Source organism: Ptychodera flava, chromosome 20, assembly GCF_041260155.1.
Source record: "Ptychodera flava strain L36383 chromosome 20, AS_Pfla_20210202, whole genome shotgun sequence".
In the NCBI taxonomy this organism is placed as follows: domain Eukaryota; kingdom Metazoa; phylum Hemichordata; class Enteropneusta; family Ptychoderidae; genus Ptychodera; species Ptychodera flava.
Genome location: NC_091947.1, coordinates 32,434,459 through 32,452,091, shown reverse-complemented (window position 1 = coordinate 32,452,091; position 17,633 = coordinate 32,434,459). Strand labels below are relative to the sequence as shown.

The 17,633-nt window shown below is 38.3% G+C and overlaps 1 protein-coding gene across 2 annotated transcripts in view; it reads right to left on the bottom strand.

Moving 5' to 3' along the window:
• The window catches only part of LOC139120687 (uncharacterized), a 45,801-nt gene extending 30,704 nt beyond the window's left edge, over positions 1–15,097 (bottom strand). The window contains exons 1-3 of one of the 2 annotated variants that reach the window (XM_070685218.1): positions 15,005–15,097; positions 2,703–2,772; positions 1,301–1,461 (exon numbers count right to left, since the gene is read on the bottom strand). In XM_070685218.1, the coding sequence (XP_070541319.1) occupies positions 1,301–1,461; positions 2,703–2,762 (221 nt within the window). In that variant the 5' untranslated portion in view covers positions 2,763–2,772; positions 15,005–15,097. Of the gene's footprint in view, positions 1–1,300; positions 1,462–2,702; positions 2,773–10,837; positions 11,046–15,004 lie in introns of those variants that run through there. The other variant, XM_070685217.1, reaches the window with a different exon arrangement.
• Between the last annotated feature and the right edge of the window lie 2,536 nt (positions 15,098–17,633).

Sequence of the window (17,633 nt, the reverse complement as noted above, 5' to 3'; positions counted from 1 at the left end):
ATACATTTCAGTCAATGCCACTGATCCGACTTCAAATTCATGTACTTCTTTGGTGGTATCAGTTCTCCACGAGCCGGGTTTCTTGAAGACTTTCACACATTCAAATTCATACATATTCTTATACATCTGCACACTCATGATCCCATATCTCTGTGTCTTACAGAAGAAATATAAATTCTCTCTCGCCTACTTTTCTGGTGGTGCCAGACTTAGAAAGTTGATGGACAAAAGCAGCATATGATGACTGACTTGACTGAGTCTGAACAGGCAAGGGCACTTCCTGAGGAGGCTCTGGCAAGTTGGGGCTATTCCTTCCTGGAACGTCGGCAAACCTTTCGTCTTTGTCTCCAGAGACTGATAATGGCAGTGTCCAGATACTGGTGTTTGTCTTTACGTTGAAGAAGTAAGGTCATTCAGCATTCCCTTAATACCACTTGCCCATTCATCTTCACGTAGCCTTAGGGACAGTATATATTGGAGTGGCCATAGTTGTTGTTGTGCTGGTGACTTCTTTAGCTAAACTGGCCCTTACTTGGCCCCCTCACAACACACAAACTATCATTTTTACATATATTACCCAACTGGGCGATCAGATAAGCATATGAATACCCCGATATCCTTTGCAGCATTTAAATGGATTAAGGGGAAGGGCTGATTAATTTCATTTCACATACTTTGGGTCCTTAGGGTCACGACCTCAAAACTTGTGGACTATACAAGCCCGAGTAAAAAGTGATCTATATTTATTTGCCTCCTCATTTCAGGTGACATAAATCAAAGAAAGTTCTTGATGAAAATGTTTTCCCTTGTATTGAAAGGACGTGGGGAAAATAATTCCACAACCCAATGGATTGTGATGGATGCCTCACAATCATATATGGGGAATTTCTATCTCACATTAGCCTGAGACTGAAATTCCCAAACTCGTGTGATGAATTCCATCTTAGTCCATCGGGGTTTGATATTCTATAAATCTCTGTTTTCTACGTAACATGTGTAACTTTTTAAACTGTCCGGACATTTAGAGTGAACAGAAAACCGTGTAGGGTTTGGTGTTCTTTCACAAATGAATGTTGTCAGGACATAGCTAAAAGTAATATCGATTAATCGGTAGGATTAAAAACGAACAGTTCAACGAATGGTGTTCTTTGACAGATAAAAATTTAAGACAGTTACAGCGCACGGGCCGTTACCAATTTACCTATAAAAGGAGCGAGAACAGAGAATGCATAGTTATCAAAGGTGTAATTTCTGTTCATAGTACACTCAATATAATGTATTTATTTATAAATTTATTTACCCTATGCTGTGTTCAAACCTGGTATGAACTGCTCCAGGATAAACAAAGTTGACTGCTCCCAACTGTTTCAAATTGCGTAGACGTTGGAATTCTGGCGTGTCTATAACATTCATGAAGATATGGTCCAATTCAATATGTCCATGAATAGGGTCATTAAATACCTGTTAACATGCAAATGGTAGAATATCCCACATTACCATACATTAAAAAGACGGCACATGGAAAAACAAGAGATAGGCTGTTCTGTACAAAAATAGGAAAGAGATTATTAAAATTGAATATAAATTTCGATGATGTCCCTGACAGATTCTCGAACCACTTAACTTTAATCCTTTGAGTGTAAAGGTCAATTTTTGTCACGTCTATAACATATAACGCAGACAATTTTTTCAGATCCAGACGATTTTTTCAGATTTTTCAAAAACATTTGAGAAAAAACTGTTGCCAACAAAAGTTGTGTCCCTTTAATCCAAAATTATCAAAACCATTTAGGAAAAATTCATAAAAATTGGTAAAAAATTGCACTAACATTTTGGTGGGAAAAATTACAGCACACAAAGGGTCAGAAAGGTCCGGGGGTATAGGGGAACCCTCCTTTATTGACAAGCAATAAATTGGAAATATTATAATAACTGCGCAAGTCCATAAAACAGAATGCGTGATGAAACCTCTAAGCACGTGACACAGATGACATGCGACACATAAAGCTTTCTTATAAGATGGGGCAACCCATGGATTATGCAGCGTCTTTAAATTCTATTGATTTGCCGGTACAAGTGCAAAAAATCTTGCATTATTGCAGCTTTCTTAAAACTTTTTAAAGATTCAGTATGGAAAGCCGTATCGTGCTTGATTTCAAAGGCAATGTTAAGTTTATCACATTAATTATAAAATATGAAACGATTCCTTCTTCAGGGTAATTTGCAACTTTTCGCGCAAGAATCATTCTGTATATTCTTCTCTTTGTCTCTTTAGCTTCCATCACTGGATTTAAAAACCCATGTATAGAGGAGTGTTTTAGAACTTCACGCCGAGAGGCAAATGAAATACTTCAATATAGACGAGGCCACTGCTTCATACAAGGCTGAAGTTTGTAGTCAATTAGTATTATAGGCTCACAAAATCAAAAGTTAGGATGCATTTCTATGCGTTCTGCCTCAAAATTTAGCTCGGAAACACTTCATCGTGTCATCATTTTCTTGTGATTTAACTTCTCCCAAAGACCCTATCAATGGGTTCAATTTGATAAGTTTCAAATGTAGTACGAGATTTATCATAATTATATTCCAGTTCCATCATTTCGTAAAGATGTGGAAACAAATAAATCGACAAACAAAAAACGAAAAATCGATTCGAAGCAAGCGAGGCTCGAGGGCTGTTTTCATTTCATTGAAAAACCTACCTTGGTTTCGCGGTTTATTGAAGGTGACCTCTCGGCTCTGCCGTGTGTACCTTGTGACATCCTGCTGCACCTTTGTATCGAAAAACGTAAGCGTAATATATACAAATGATTTGTTTATGTACCCTTTGAAATATGTGCATTAATGCAATAGTGCTTCTGATCGAAAATATTTCTTATATTCGAGCTCCTTATAGCTCATCTTATTCACATCATTCTTTTAAAGAATTGCAAAGCGGACAGAACGTGAATATTATTATATATTTTTGCCTGAATACATGGGTTTATGTGCCAGAGAGCAGGTGACAATTTGCCCTACGCCAGGAGGGCAAATTGTCTCCTGCTGCGAGAACACATAAACCCATGTATTCAGGCAATATTATTTTTATTACATGTCTCTTCACAGTTAACGCTATATTACATAGAGTTACATGCTCGGCATGAACCGGTAGCACGGCACATACCCTTGTTCGTCATTTTCCAGGGGGACTTTTCTGGTGAAGTCTCTAACTTTAATGGTGAGACATTGTTGTGTAAGTCTCTGACTTAGATGACTATTTCGGAGGCCAGAATGTGACAGCATACGAACTTGTGGCCTCTTATGTTAAAATAGTCTGAGTGACATACACGTTTTAGTTGTTGAACGTTGTGAATGATTAACTTCTGAAAGCACTTTAAAATATATTGTGCTCTGTTAGGCCAAGAAACATAAAAAGTTTGTTTCTGATCCTCGCGCGCGTCAATTGTACCCGTCACGTCAACCTTTTTTCTGCTCATGAGGATATAAAATGAAAAAAAAAACCAGCAAAAATACACGACTATACAAAAAACAGGACTATAAACAAAATAACTGACACTAACATTCCATTCAGAACTGTACACATATGTCAATGTTAAAGCTTGTGCATTGCTGAACTAAAAACACAGAACTGTTACTGTACAAAAATACTAAAGCAACACTGCTGTGCATTTATCTCTGCGTGCATTTCTACGTTGTTTTTAGTTTTTTTTATGTTCTTGTTGGTTGAAGAAAAAAATGAGAAGAAAAGAAACCGTGTCACCGCATCATTTTCACAATATGTCGAATGTGAGAAACAAACTTTTCATTTTCCTTGGCCTTACTAGTATCGTTCAAAAGAAACCGTGTCACCGCATCATTTTCGCAATATGTCGAGTATGAGAAACAAACTTTTCATTTTCCTTGGCCTTACTAGTATCGTTCAACTGTTTCCACCACCACCGCCAACAACAACAACAACAGCAACAATAGCAAATATAATGCCCGTGTTCCATACGTTACTAATATATAGCAGAGAAGCCATCATTGTCTAGACTACAACCTGCCAAAATGTTAGCCAATGAATGTAGGCATTTTATCAAAATTCATTGGTTTAATTGGGCCACTGTAATATTTGATGTTGTTCTTGGACATGTATTTATTCAAACCTAGGGTGAACAACTTGTGACGGTAGGAGTACTGGGAAGAGACTAATAGAATCCCACACCCCAACGGGTTGGGATGGAATGTCTCACACGAGTTGGGGAATTCTGTCTCACACGAGCTGAAGGCGAGTGTGAGACAGAATCCCCAACTCGTGTGAGACATTCCATCCCAACCCATTGGGGTGTGGGATTATTTTTCTCACGTCCCTCCAATATCTCAAGAAAATTGCATTTTATTGTGGTAGGTTTATACTATCAAGAACCAGCACCCGATTGCACTTGTTTCATTTGTATCATTCCGCAAAGAAAAAGAAGTTCCGTTCATTGATGAGCATATCAAACACGTTACATATATATTACCGATATGGCAATTTTGTTTTGTTGGTCAGCCACGAAATTCTCCAGGTCATCTGAGGAAAATGTTGCGAAACAGCTCTGGTGGCCATCTGTTGATGACATTGCGTGAAAGCTGTCGTCTGCTACAGCCTCGTGTGCAAATGGCTCGCTCATCGAAGTCTTTCGCTAACTGTATCGCTGTCAAGTCAGTTCTTCTCCAGAAAATATGTCGACGAGCGTATAGCCGATAGGTTTGTAATGGCCTGAATTCTCCCGTTACAACATAAAAGCGGTCATCCTCCGTGTATTTGTTGCCGACGCCGCGCTGACCGTACTCAAATCTAGAACAACCTGTTCACTCTGCGGTTCAGTCGTCTGTCCCCTATAGTGCCAGTTGTACATTACGCGATGTTCTATTCGTCAAATAATTCGTACAGAGAACTGGGCGCTGAGCAGAATTGACCAATCAACATACGTTTCACATACGAGGTGTTCGGTCGCGCAACAATACAGAGTGTGAGAACAATTGTTCTCACACTGTGTTCTCACACTCCCAGCGCACTGGGGACGTGAGAAATCATTATGTCATCAGTGTGGTGGATGCACGCGGAGCATAGCATGATTTGTTGTGCCCTTGTGTCTAGAGCAAAGTTCACAAATACCTCTGCATGGGAGAACCAAGAAAATTTCCTCTGATTTATTTATGTGACCCCCTAACATTTTTCAAGTAACCCACTCCTACTTATGATTATTTTGAAGATGTCGGTATAAATCATGAGTCAGTCTTTGGATGTAGTGGCAGACCGAATCCTTCAATTTTTGCACTCTAGGCAAAGCAAAGTAGAAACTATCTGACTGCCTCTCACCTGCCGGGAAAAATTTGTATGATGAAAATATACAGAAACTACTGTGTATCTATTGAGGTATTCCAATTCAGGGTTCTCTAAAATAATGTTATTAGGTGGTTAGGAGAGACACCAACAGGTAGTCGCATTCTCGCGAGCCAGAGCATGACCTGCTCCACGAACCAACGCAAAAATCAGGAAACGCAAAGCTGTTGCCTTAAAGTGGCATGTGGTTTACGACGATGAGTAGTAGGCTTGTTTGTCACACAGAGGAAGGTTGAAAAAAGACACTTTGACGCATTGGGAGCAATTTAAGTATTAGTATACAATGAAAACTGGGACAGACTACATTACCTCTGAATGTTATGATGACGATCGCCATAAAAATGCAGTACTGACACATTTTTGTAAATGGGCTCCAGGAATACAAAATACAGTAGACTTAATAATAATGATAATAACAGGAGACGTAGGAAGCGAACCCTGGAGGCGGTGTGTCTTTTCAGGTATGTGAAAAGATATGGTAATTTGTGAAAGCTGGACATATGGCCTCCTTATTCTCGATTGGGTCAGCCCTGACATCTGACAACGTAATGCGCCGATTACTGATGGCTGTTTCACGGTGAATACGCCAATAAAATGATTTACTATGTTAGGATATGATTTATATATTGCCTATATATTGTCCATGTTGGAAGGTCTTAGTTTTATTCTCATTCTGCCAATTCTTGCGCTTTATCTGGTCACGGCGATTTCAGTCTATGCAGTCGCGGAGGTATTATACTAAAGTTATAACGGGTTTATACGTCGAAAAAGGAGCAGGGTCGAAAAAATGATGCTCGCTGTATGACAAAATTGCATTCTGTAGGAACATCGAAGAGGATGTGTATCATATGATGTAATCTGAATTGGTATTCAAGAGATATCGATACTCAGAAGTACTTTTTATCGCAACTTGATCGACAACCGTTAAACGGGGTTTTGCTCAGATGCGATCCAGATGATTGCAATATCGGTCGTATGTTGAGCACACCGATTGCAGAAGTAGGAGGACTAGAAGCATTTCAACGAATATCTCGACGCCGATGTTCAATGTTCTGAGAACTAATACAATGACGTTTCGATCAAAGAAATTCACAGCGGTTTGCAAGACTGTGGCCATTTGGAAATCTCCGAGCTTAGCGGAACTGACGCCGAATGCAACAAAACAAACCGGAACGCTGGTATTTGTTGCGTACATCTCTATTAGAGCAAAGGGACTCAAATAAATAGTGGTTGCACATACGCAGACGATGTAATATTGTTGACCGCTTCATTCACATGAACGAAACCTAAATAACAATGACTAAGAATTCCCGCGTTGAACTTGTGTTTGACAAAATCACTGAATGAAACTTCGTATATTTAGTGCGGTAAGGCTACATTTACAAACACCTCTGGAGGGGATTGACGGCTGACTTTAAAATATCAAGGGTATATTTGGGGCACTTGAAGGGGAAACTTGAAACAAAACTGTCTCTGATAGATATGAAATATCTGTTGGGGGTTATCATTTTAAGCTATAATGTTTGGTTGATTTTTGGGTGGTTTTGTTTTGTGTATCCACCACTGCAGTGTCTTGTTCTACTCTCTGAAGCGTGATGAAAAGTCAAGCACCGTCATATGTGTACGGTTAGCATTGTTATTGTTTAAAATTGAATTCAAATTCAGACAAGAACTCATTTGTGATCTACAACAATGATTACGGTCTTTCTTTACACTTGCATATACAGAGTATTTGCCAAACTGAATTTTGTTATTCTAGCATGCTGTGGGGAGTAGAACAAGAAACCGCAGGTGAAACACAAAACAAAACATAACTGATTGGCCAATAGGTATTCAATGTCCCTTTTGTACAAATATGTAAATTGTGACCAGGTTTCCTGAAAGGTGAGGGAAGCCATCCTGTATCAAACCTTTCCTGTTGGATCGCAAAAGGGACATTAGCTATAATGTTACCTTCATTATAGTTTGGCTTGATATTTTACAGACAGCACTATTATTTTTTATCGAGAAACTTATTTCAGCCTAAAAGTCAATATTTAACATATGCGCATATATATATACTTACATATTACAGATATAGCTAGCTTTGTCAAGGAAAACATTTAATAGTTTTAATGTAGACTACCATGAGAAGTGAAATAATAATTTTGGGTGAAGTACCAATATCATATTTGTTGTCCACATCTGAATTTGCAAACACAGTATTAGAATCAAATACATTTGTATCAGTTGTCAAACACTTATAAAAGCATAGATTTAGATAGTTGATTGTCGTTTTCATAGTTTTCTCATAGACTACCATGGAAAGTGAATCAATTCTCGATGAAATCCAAAAATCAATTTTTTGTACACACATGCACTTTACTCGAATTCATAACATTTGAATTTTTTCTAGCTTTCATTTCATTTTTTGAATGTTCAATTACATTTAAATTATAAATTTATTTATCACTATGTAACTTAGTTTAAAATTTACGGTGAAGTTGACTTCAGGTTTCATTTCCCTTTTGATTTCGTTTTCACAGCTCTTTTTTATTTCTAAAATTCATAATATTTTCGTTTTGATTAGCCTGTAGCTAAGTTACGACGTCGCTTTATGTCCCTGCAAAACCTTAACCATTGCAGTGGGCAGTATATGGCGAGCATCCGATCTAGCTGTGTAGGGCTGTGTTGGCCGGCAACAGTACACATCCCCGCCATGTAGTGCTGGCAGCCGATCCTGCTCCTGTGAGAGCATCGCGAAAGCCGTAGAGCGTACGTGCGCTCTCCGGGCACACTGCACGTATAGGCTTGAGATTAGCTGTAGTGCACAGTTAGGAATGTTTCGATACATAGCGGCCGCCGCGTGGTATGCATAGAAAAATATTTTCCAATTTTTCCCCAAGGGACAACCGAACCGTGCTTTTGGACAAGGCACCTCCCCCCTACTTACTCTCATTCATATGAGCTCATGAGCAAAATGAGCGGTGGTCACCGTGAAGCCACAGACATGACAGGAACCAGAGAGGAGATTGGGCTAAACCTTACTGAATTCGCGCTGTTATGCTTAATTTATACAGTATAGATGTCACCCTTACAGCACATACAAAGGGCGCTTAGGTTAGAAGCTTGACAGTTTATGAACGAAAAGATCTTCACCATGTCATGTTCATGTGTCTCTGCATCGGAGAAGGGCCGGCTTGGTCGAGAGCACGGCTATACACGTGCGTACAGCACGTCGCCACCCCACAGGTTGGCTATACTGTACGTGAATGGCCATGTGCACTCCCAGTCCCAAGCTCAGTTATCCTCGATCATTTATTATTACACAGATACATTAGACTTGTTATTGGGCCGAAGATATCATGTGACAATCGAAAGGTTAAGGGTCAAATGTTGAAAAATGAAGATGAAAACGAAAATGAAAACGATTTTGATTCATAAATTCGGTGAAATCGAAATGAAAGTGAAAGTCATTTCGAAAATGAAGACGAAATTCATTAACAGAAACAAAACTGTATTCACAGTCATATCGAGAGAAAAGGGCTGTAGAAAAGGATTTTATTTCACGTGAAGATCTGGTATTTTTCGTCATAACCTTTACAATTAACTCACTCAAGAGTTCTTTGACGCCTTCGTCTTAGCTGAGTTTATCTAGGTTACTATGAGCTGGATGGTCACAGTCGTTCCAATTTTACAAACGCATTACTGTTTGTCTTCACTTCAGTACAAAATGTGACGTAAATTGTCAGTTGTAAAGGTATTAAACATTCTAGTCACGATTTCATGACGCATTCTTTATTCCCATCACAGACTTTACAGGCTTCCACTGATAATGCAGGTGCCACACGTCACGCATTATACACGAATGCTATTTTATAGTAAATTCGTACACATAGATTACTCCTATCATCAGTTAAGCAAACTGTGATGCATTACGGCCTTACGGCTGCTTTTCGTAGAATCAGACCTGACCATTTAAAATTCAAAGAATGAAACTGGTGGCTAGGCAGAGTGGAACAATTCTATATCCGAAAAATTTTGAGAAAGGCTTTGAACATAACCGCTGTGTGTAGGTGTGTCTGGGTATGTGTTTAGATGTGTAAGTAGATGTATAGGTAGGTAGTAAGGTTTAAGTATAGGTATATATAGGTAGGTATAAGCAAGTCTTGGTCTCTATCTATGTAAATACAATCCCAGTATTTGCGTATCTTTACACTTGCCTCGTTTTTATGACAGGATACATACTGATGTGTCACCTCTCTACTCTCGCCTAGTCTGAAACCGTGTATAACGTCGCTCTCAAAAAATGATTTGTATAGATGCGGGACAATACAGCCTTCTGTTTGAAATCTCTTTCATCAAATCGCCAAATTTATTGACCAAAGCGGGAACATTGCTAAACCAGACTGGGGCATCCACGAGAAAATTAATTTTCGGTCGCTGAAATAAGCAATTACTATACCATGACGTAACTTGTTCAAATATATTTCAAAAGATGCCAACCGGGCTTTGTTCATTTTCGGTGGGGTACATTTTAGGTTTGAATGCATAAATCATTACAGTGGTGATTTTTTGTTTTCTCATGAACACGCATATTCGATTTCTTACAAAATTCATCGGCTTTAACTCTATACGATCTTTAGTTTAGTAATCCCTCACAACCACGTCGCCCAAACTCTTCTACAAAAAAACCCAAAACAAACAAACAAACAAACAACAACAAAAAACCCTGCGTAGTTGTGACATTTGTCGGACACTCCATGTATATAATTATCCAGTGTTGTTGCCCCATATGTTTTCTACATCAATAGACCTACTTTCATTGCCAAAGCTATAAAATAATAACTGCAAAAATACACCTCCTTTGGGCCCTAAATGAACTCAGGCAAATTTTAACTCCACAATGTACTCGGCGATTATGTGGTGAAACGTTTGGTCTCGTTCATCATAGGCCCTGCCAGGAGGGGAACATTATTGCTTTAACATCCCACAGATTATGTCTTCCGTAGCTTAATACTGAAGACCGGACAGATCCGCAAGGCAAACATATGCGAAATGAATGTTGACAGTGTTGATTCTTCCGGGGGTCGTCGATCATAAAAATGTAGGTGTGGGTCTATAGCTGTGGTGTTTTCGGACTGCTTTTGACTTGAACGTTTTAACCCTAAAACGTAAAAGTAAAAGCAGCCCGTAAAAGGCAGAAATCCCGTCCGAAAACACCACAGCTATGGACCCACGGCTACTAAAAATCATGCAACTATATATAACCACGTATTTTTTTGTTTTGGGGAACTGCTCTCTGTACTTATTTAAAACAAAGTCTGCATCTCCATCTGCCAAGCACAGTCACTTGTGTTCATAGGCGCAAAGCGGAATAGAACAAAGGTGACTGTGCTGCCAACCCGCCATCTTGGATATCAATGTTCCATGACCAGTCTTCTTATACGCCGATATCCTTGGCTATTAAAGAATAAACGATTAACTCACCCAAGAGTTCGTTGACGCCTTCGTCTTCGCTGAGATTATCTAAGTTACTATGAGCTTGAGGGCCACAGTCGTTGCAATTTTACAGACGCATTACTGTTTGTCTTCACTTCAGTACAAAGTTTGACGTGAACTGTCAGCTGCATTCCAGTCACATGATTCCATGACGCATTCTTTCCTCCCATCACAGACTTTACGGGCGTCCACTTATAATGTAGGTGCCACATGTCACGCAGTATACACAATTAATATTTTATACAAACGGGTCACTGCTATCATCAGTGAAGCAAACCGTCATGCATTACGGCCTCATCACGGCTGCTTTTCTTAGAATCAGACCTGACCATGTAAAATTCAAAGAACGAAACCGGCCAGGCAGAGTGGCACAATTCTATATCCAAAAAAATTGAGAAAGGCTTTGAACATGACCGCTGTGTGTAGGTGTGTCTGAGTAGGTGTTCAGATGTTATGTAGATATATAGGCAGGTATATCTAGGTAGGTACAAGCAAGTCTTGGTCTCCATCTATGTAAACAGTGTTATATACAATCCCATTATTTGTGTATCTTTACACTTGCCTCGTTTTTTGACAGGATACACACATGATGAGCCGCGTCTATACTCCCGCCGAGTCAGATGATTTGTATAGATACGGGACAATGCAGCTTCCTGTTTGAAATATCTTTCATCATTTCATCATTTCACCAAATTTGTTGACCCAAGCGGGAACATTGCTTATACCAGACTGGGTCATCCACGAGGAAATTAGTTTTCGGTCGCTGAAATAAGCAATTACTATACCAGGACGTAACTTGTTCAAGTAATTCAAAAGATGCTAACCAGGCTTTGCTCGTTGTCGATAGGGTACATTTTAGCTTTAGATGCATACATCATCACAGTTGTGATTTTTTGTGTTTTTTCCTGAACACGCGTATTCGATTTCTTACCAAATTCATCGGCTTTAACTCTAGACGATCGATCTTTCGTTTCGTAATCCCTCGCGAACACGTCGCCCAAAGTGAAGTGTACGGTCACACCACACTTTTCTCTAAAAAACCCCTAAAAACAAAAACAAAACAAAAAAACAAAAACTAACAAACAAACAAAAAACGCGTAGCTGTACGGGTAGTGCTTTTGAGCACATCTTGTAATTATACTAGTTTGCCAATTTATAAAGAATGTAAAGGCACGGGGCCTCATAAGTGGCTATTTAAGTCAATATTAGAGCGTTTTTCTTTATTTTTCAATGTTACAAATAAACGAGCTGAAGAGCACAACACTTGTGTAGCTGTCTTTTGTGTAGCTTATATTGGCATGTATAGTGAGCCCTCAACGGGAATGTGATCATATGTAAATGCGACCTTTAGTTCCATGACCTCTAGCCATGCGAGGACAGGAAGTAGGCATGGCTAGAGGTCACGGAACTAAAGGTTACATTTACGAGGACGCACTATACATGCCAATACAAGCTACACAAAAGACAGCTACACAAGTGTTGTGCTCTTCAGCTGGTTTATTTGTAACACTAAAAAGAAAGAAAAACGCTCTAATATTGACTCAAATAGCCACTTATGAGGCCCTGTGGTAAAGGTCAAAGGTTTCAACTTCCGACTTCCTGCTTTACGGACGTCCTCATGCCATGAACTGCACGCAATGCACTGGCAGGGTTTGCACTGTTTGCGACCATTTAAACGTTTGAAATTAAAGTAGCTGGCTCTCCTCGGCCATCAAAATACATTGGTTGCAGTAAATTTTGGATAAACGGTCATGACTGGCTGCAATTTGGTTATTTCTGGACACATTTCAGGAGAGCTTCTTACCTTTTCGTTTTAGTAACCTTTCCTATCTTTCGCGATGTTGACCAACCCATAAAATCCTTGATAAGTCCACGGATTAGCATAATTAGTTGTGTTGACTAATTAATTACAAGATGTGTATATCAGAGATAAACGTCCTTGTAATGGAATGTAAAACGAATAAAGAGTCAAGAGGCTGGGTTAGGTTATATAACCATTTATTTTATTTACTCCGATCAGTCAGAGCATGAAGACACACTCCCTCTATCCATAGAGGGACTGTGATGAAGAAAAGGATAGAGAAAACTGTGAGAAAATCTCAATAATAAGCTTATTAATAGTGTCTGGGCCGCCTGTGATTGCACCCGCAGCGAGAACGCAAGGCACTGAGAATGGTTCACGCGTTCCATAACGATTTGCACAGATTCGGATTATTAAAGACCAGACTGGCTCGCGTCGCTTGGCTTTCTCTGCAGCAGTTACTGACTGACCTTGCAAGGTTCACAAATCTGTGGGCCACGGTGCACACTCCACGATCTGCATAACATCCTACCACTGATGTGAAAGTCTGCTGAAATTTATTCCTTATGCTTTGTTTTTAGCTACTATAGAAGCTATTGGGATGGGTATATCCGTCTGGCGTCCGTCGTATGTATGTATGTATGTATGTATGTATGTATGTATCAGTATGTATGTATGTATGTATGTATGTATGTATGTATGTATGTATGTGTGTGTGTGTGTGTGTGTGTGTGTGTGTGTGTGTGTGTGTATTTGTATGTATGTATGTATGTATGTAGGTAGGTATGTATGGATGTATGTATGTATGTATGTATGTATGTATGTATGTATGTATGTAAGTATGATGTATGTATGTATGTATGTCCGTTTGTGAGGATGTCCATCCATTCAAATATCTTGAGATGTGCAGTACTTATAGATTTGATTTTTGTTGTGTAGATGCAAAATATGATTATGAGACTATCTTATTTTTTGATAATGTTGAAACATGCGAATTAGCACAAAAAAGCGTTTTTTGGTAAAAAACTTCTTCTTCATAACCGTTGGTTAGACAGCTTTGCTATTTGGTATACAAGTCCCTAGGGATAACCGACATAGATTTGTTCAAATTATGATGAAATATGCAAATTTGTATTTGGGGGCAATTTTTGCCGTTTAAGGTCAAAACAATTATTTCTCAAAAAGTACTCGTGTGATAACAGTGATAAAACTTCAATTACTGAAATTTCAATTGGTGTTTAACAATCGTTAAAAGCCATGATGGTAAAACAAAAGACCATGTTGATTTCAGTAGCCTAAATCTTAAAAGCATAGTAGTGCGTATGCAACGTCTGCCGTCGTCCTGCGATTACACTGATTGAGTTTCTTAGGCTTTGTTCAGTGCAACTTTGTACTTTTTTTGTTACCTAAAATATCTCGAAGTCAGACGCTAATCGATAAATCAAGAGTTACAATGCAAAACGAAAGGAAAGGTACCGAGCGTGTGGTCTCGAGTGGCTACTACGAATCTGAAATCAAAGCGAGGCCATTCGGGAAAACCTCGGCCACCTGTCAGCTGTCAATTACCGGCTGTGTATGTCTGCAAGTAGGTCATATATAAAATGATACTGGGATATTAAAGAAGGGGAATAGCGCAAAAAGAGTTTAAAAACATGGAATATCAATTAAAACCTTTTGTGAACAAACATAAATATTTCATCATGACTTAATTTATTTCAGTATTACATTTTCAAATGTCTTCCATGCTCCCATGAACATGAGCAGTTATCAAAAATCAACCGTTATCACAAATCGAATAAACATTCAATCACAAATTAATCTTACAGCCAGTCAGTAATTCATAAAGAAATTGCACATCTAAATTATAGGCCTGTGTTGGCGTCTGATGCCTTTTGCAAGGAATTTCACTCACTAGATTACAATTTCAATGGAAAACAAAGGCTATGACACTCCATAATCCCCTTACAGACTAGAACAAACTTGATCCCGGGGATCAAGTCACTGGCCTTTTAGCACACTGCACCGTGAGACCCGGCTGTGAGACTAACCATGATAGGCCACTAATATTATATATTGCCTAATGGTACATACAACATCAACTGCTTGTTGCAGATACGCTGAAAATACAATTGATGCATTACTGTTCATCCGTACTTTACAGTCGTTGAAATACAAAGCACTGGTTATATTCACTGCGCACCAAGCTTATAATAATATCTGGGCCATGACTGGCGACGTGACCTTTGATCGTCAGATGTCTGCTTTGTAAAACTCGCTATCGGAGACACAAATGCTGACATGGAAACACACAAACTTCACTGGGAGACCAATAAAACATAAACAGTAATTCCTACCTTGAAAAATGCTTTGATTGCCGGCGTCGCCAACAGACGTCCGTGCGTGTACAAGCTGAGCTTTCATCAGCTGGCCGAGGCCCTTCCCAAGTTGCTTCGCTTTTGTTTCAAAATTTATAGTGGCCACACGAGGGCGTAAGACTTATTAAACGAGTGAACATTAAGTCTATAACAGAGAGAGCGTAAACATCAACCTCGGAAAAGATGTACATGAAAAGTGGCCGTTTTACGTTGAAAACGACCGCCAAAGGACAAGAGAACGCGTGGCATCATCAAAATATGATAAGAGAGCGAAGAGAGTGATGAGGTGTCACTTCACTTCCCGTTCACATATGCAATCTTAACCTCTCCAATATCCACATGTAAAGAGGGTGATGCGACGATTGTACATTTCCATTGTATGCAAATAAGCGCTATATATAAGAGGTGTGTTTACAAGTACAGAGGAAGCATAGATGGGAGAAGCAAGGAGAAAGAAACTACAACACATCCATGTATAAAAAATAAACGGTGTTATTTTAAGACTTAGAGCCACTATATTCCTGTATCCCAACGTCCTCTCGCTAGCTTTTTCTCGAAGGGAGATGCCGAGCATTAATACTAGGTTGAGAACCTAGTGTACAGAGAGTTTGAAAAGGTATCAATGTGTGAAATTGTAATAAATGATGTGAAAATCCGACAGCTATGAACAATTTGTTTCCAATATAAAATTGACAATGTCCATGCATTTACAGATTATGGATAATTGACATAAATGTGCTTGTTGTAATATAATTGTTACACGTGCATATGTGTTTAAGAAATTTGACTTGCATTTTTGAAACATTCTTTAAAATATTTAATTTTTGGTTAAAAAAAAATATACTCAAATACAACCTGTTTCTTAAACCGTGTTTGAATGTTCTTAGGGGTATTCTCTTTCGATCAGATTTACTTTACTGTCCCAATTACACTGAGAAATTCAGTTCATATTCAATGATTAAGGCTCACTTGTAGATATTTGTTTGTTTGGGAAATTAATCACCCAGTATGTGATACAATTGTATGCCAGTGTCTAAGAAAATTAAAACACTACATCTCTTTCATCAGAAGAATTCTAAATAAACATCAGTGAACTTAGTTTACTGAAGTTTTACTTCAATAATATATATATATATATATATATATATATATATATATATATATATATATATATATATATATATATATATATATATATATGTATGTATGTATGTATGTATATATGTATGTATGTATGTATGTATGTATGTATGTATGTAGGTATGTAGGTATGCGTGTAATATTCCAGAGAATTGACCTCGATGCCACACTTGAGTAGTCACAATATAACATTTCCACTACTACAATCATATGAATCATATGGGGCTGTGTCTCGTTTAATGTTTGATTGTATTTGTGTTTTATGTCTTTTTGTGTCTCGACCTCCATGAAAAGAGGTTTTCGTAACCTATGGAGTTATCGAGATTAATAAATAAAGTTTAAATAAAAAATTCCCTTCTGAAAACTTTGTGACCTTCCCCGAATACAGTGCAAAACATATGTACTGCTCTGAAGATGGAGGCTGGCCTGTGTTCGTCAGAAATATTGATCATATGAATAATATCATTTCGCAATTTCACCATCAGTAAGATTAATTCGGCAATATGGCAATCTACTGATCTGTAGACTGCTAGGCTTAGGCTGTGGGAAGCAAGGGCGCGTACTTTCATCACACTCAACACAGTCTGCGAAAACGAAGTAAACCTCATTGATTATCCTTATGTATGCGATTATCTACTACAGTGAAAGGCAACATTCTTTCACATTCGTATTTAATAAATCATCAAATATCATACTATTGAAGAATGTTCAGTTATCAATCATTACATTTAAAAGCTAGCAAGACTTATCCAACAATGATGACATTGTTATATTTAGATACCTTCCTCACCCTTGAAACCATGGGGTCATGTCACACTTGTAACACGACTACGACTCAATAGAGCAATTGAACTGCTTTATTGTAGTTTGTTTAGTGTTGCTTTTGCAATCCTTTGAAACGCAGGTACAAGATAAATTAGGGAAAAAATATCTTGCATATTTCAAAGAGAAGTGCGTAGACTGTTGCTGGCGATGACACTGTTGACTGTGCGTTTTGTTACAGTGCGCATCATTTCGCGCATCAAAAAATTGTTGTTCATAACTCAGTCTAACTAAATAATAATAATAATAATAATATTTATTTCTTTAAAGCGCACTACACATACGTCTCAGTGCGCTTTACACATTTAAAATTGATAAAATACCAGCAAAGCATAACAAACTAAAATGTAAAAAACAATCAAATTAGGCTAAAAACGTACATGGTTAAAAATGATGAAAATTTCTGCAGAGTAAAAACAGTCAAACTACAAAAAACATTATTAAAATTCTACAAGTACCAGAAAACGTTAAAATAAAACAAGCATCAGCGGTTACGGTAAATGGTGACCCTTCCAAAACATTAGTAATAGTGCTTTACAAAAACATCCAGATTTGTCGATAAAATCGACGTTCAGAGTTACACGGAACCCCTGTGTGTAGGCCCTGCTAAACAATACTCTTCTGCAGATGGACAGTAAGTAAACTT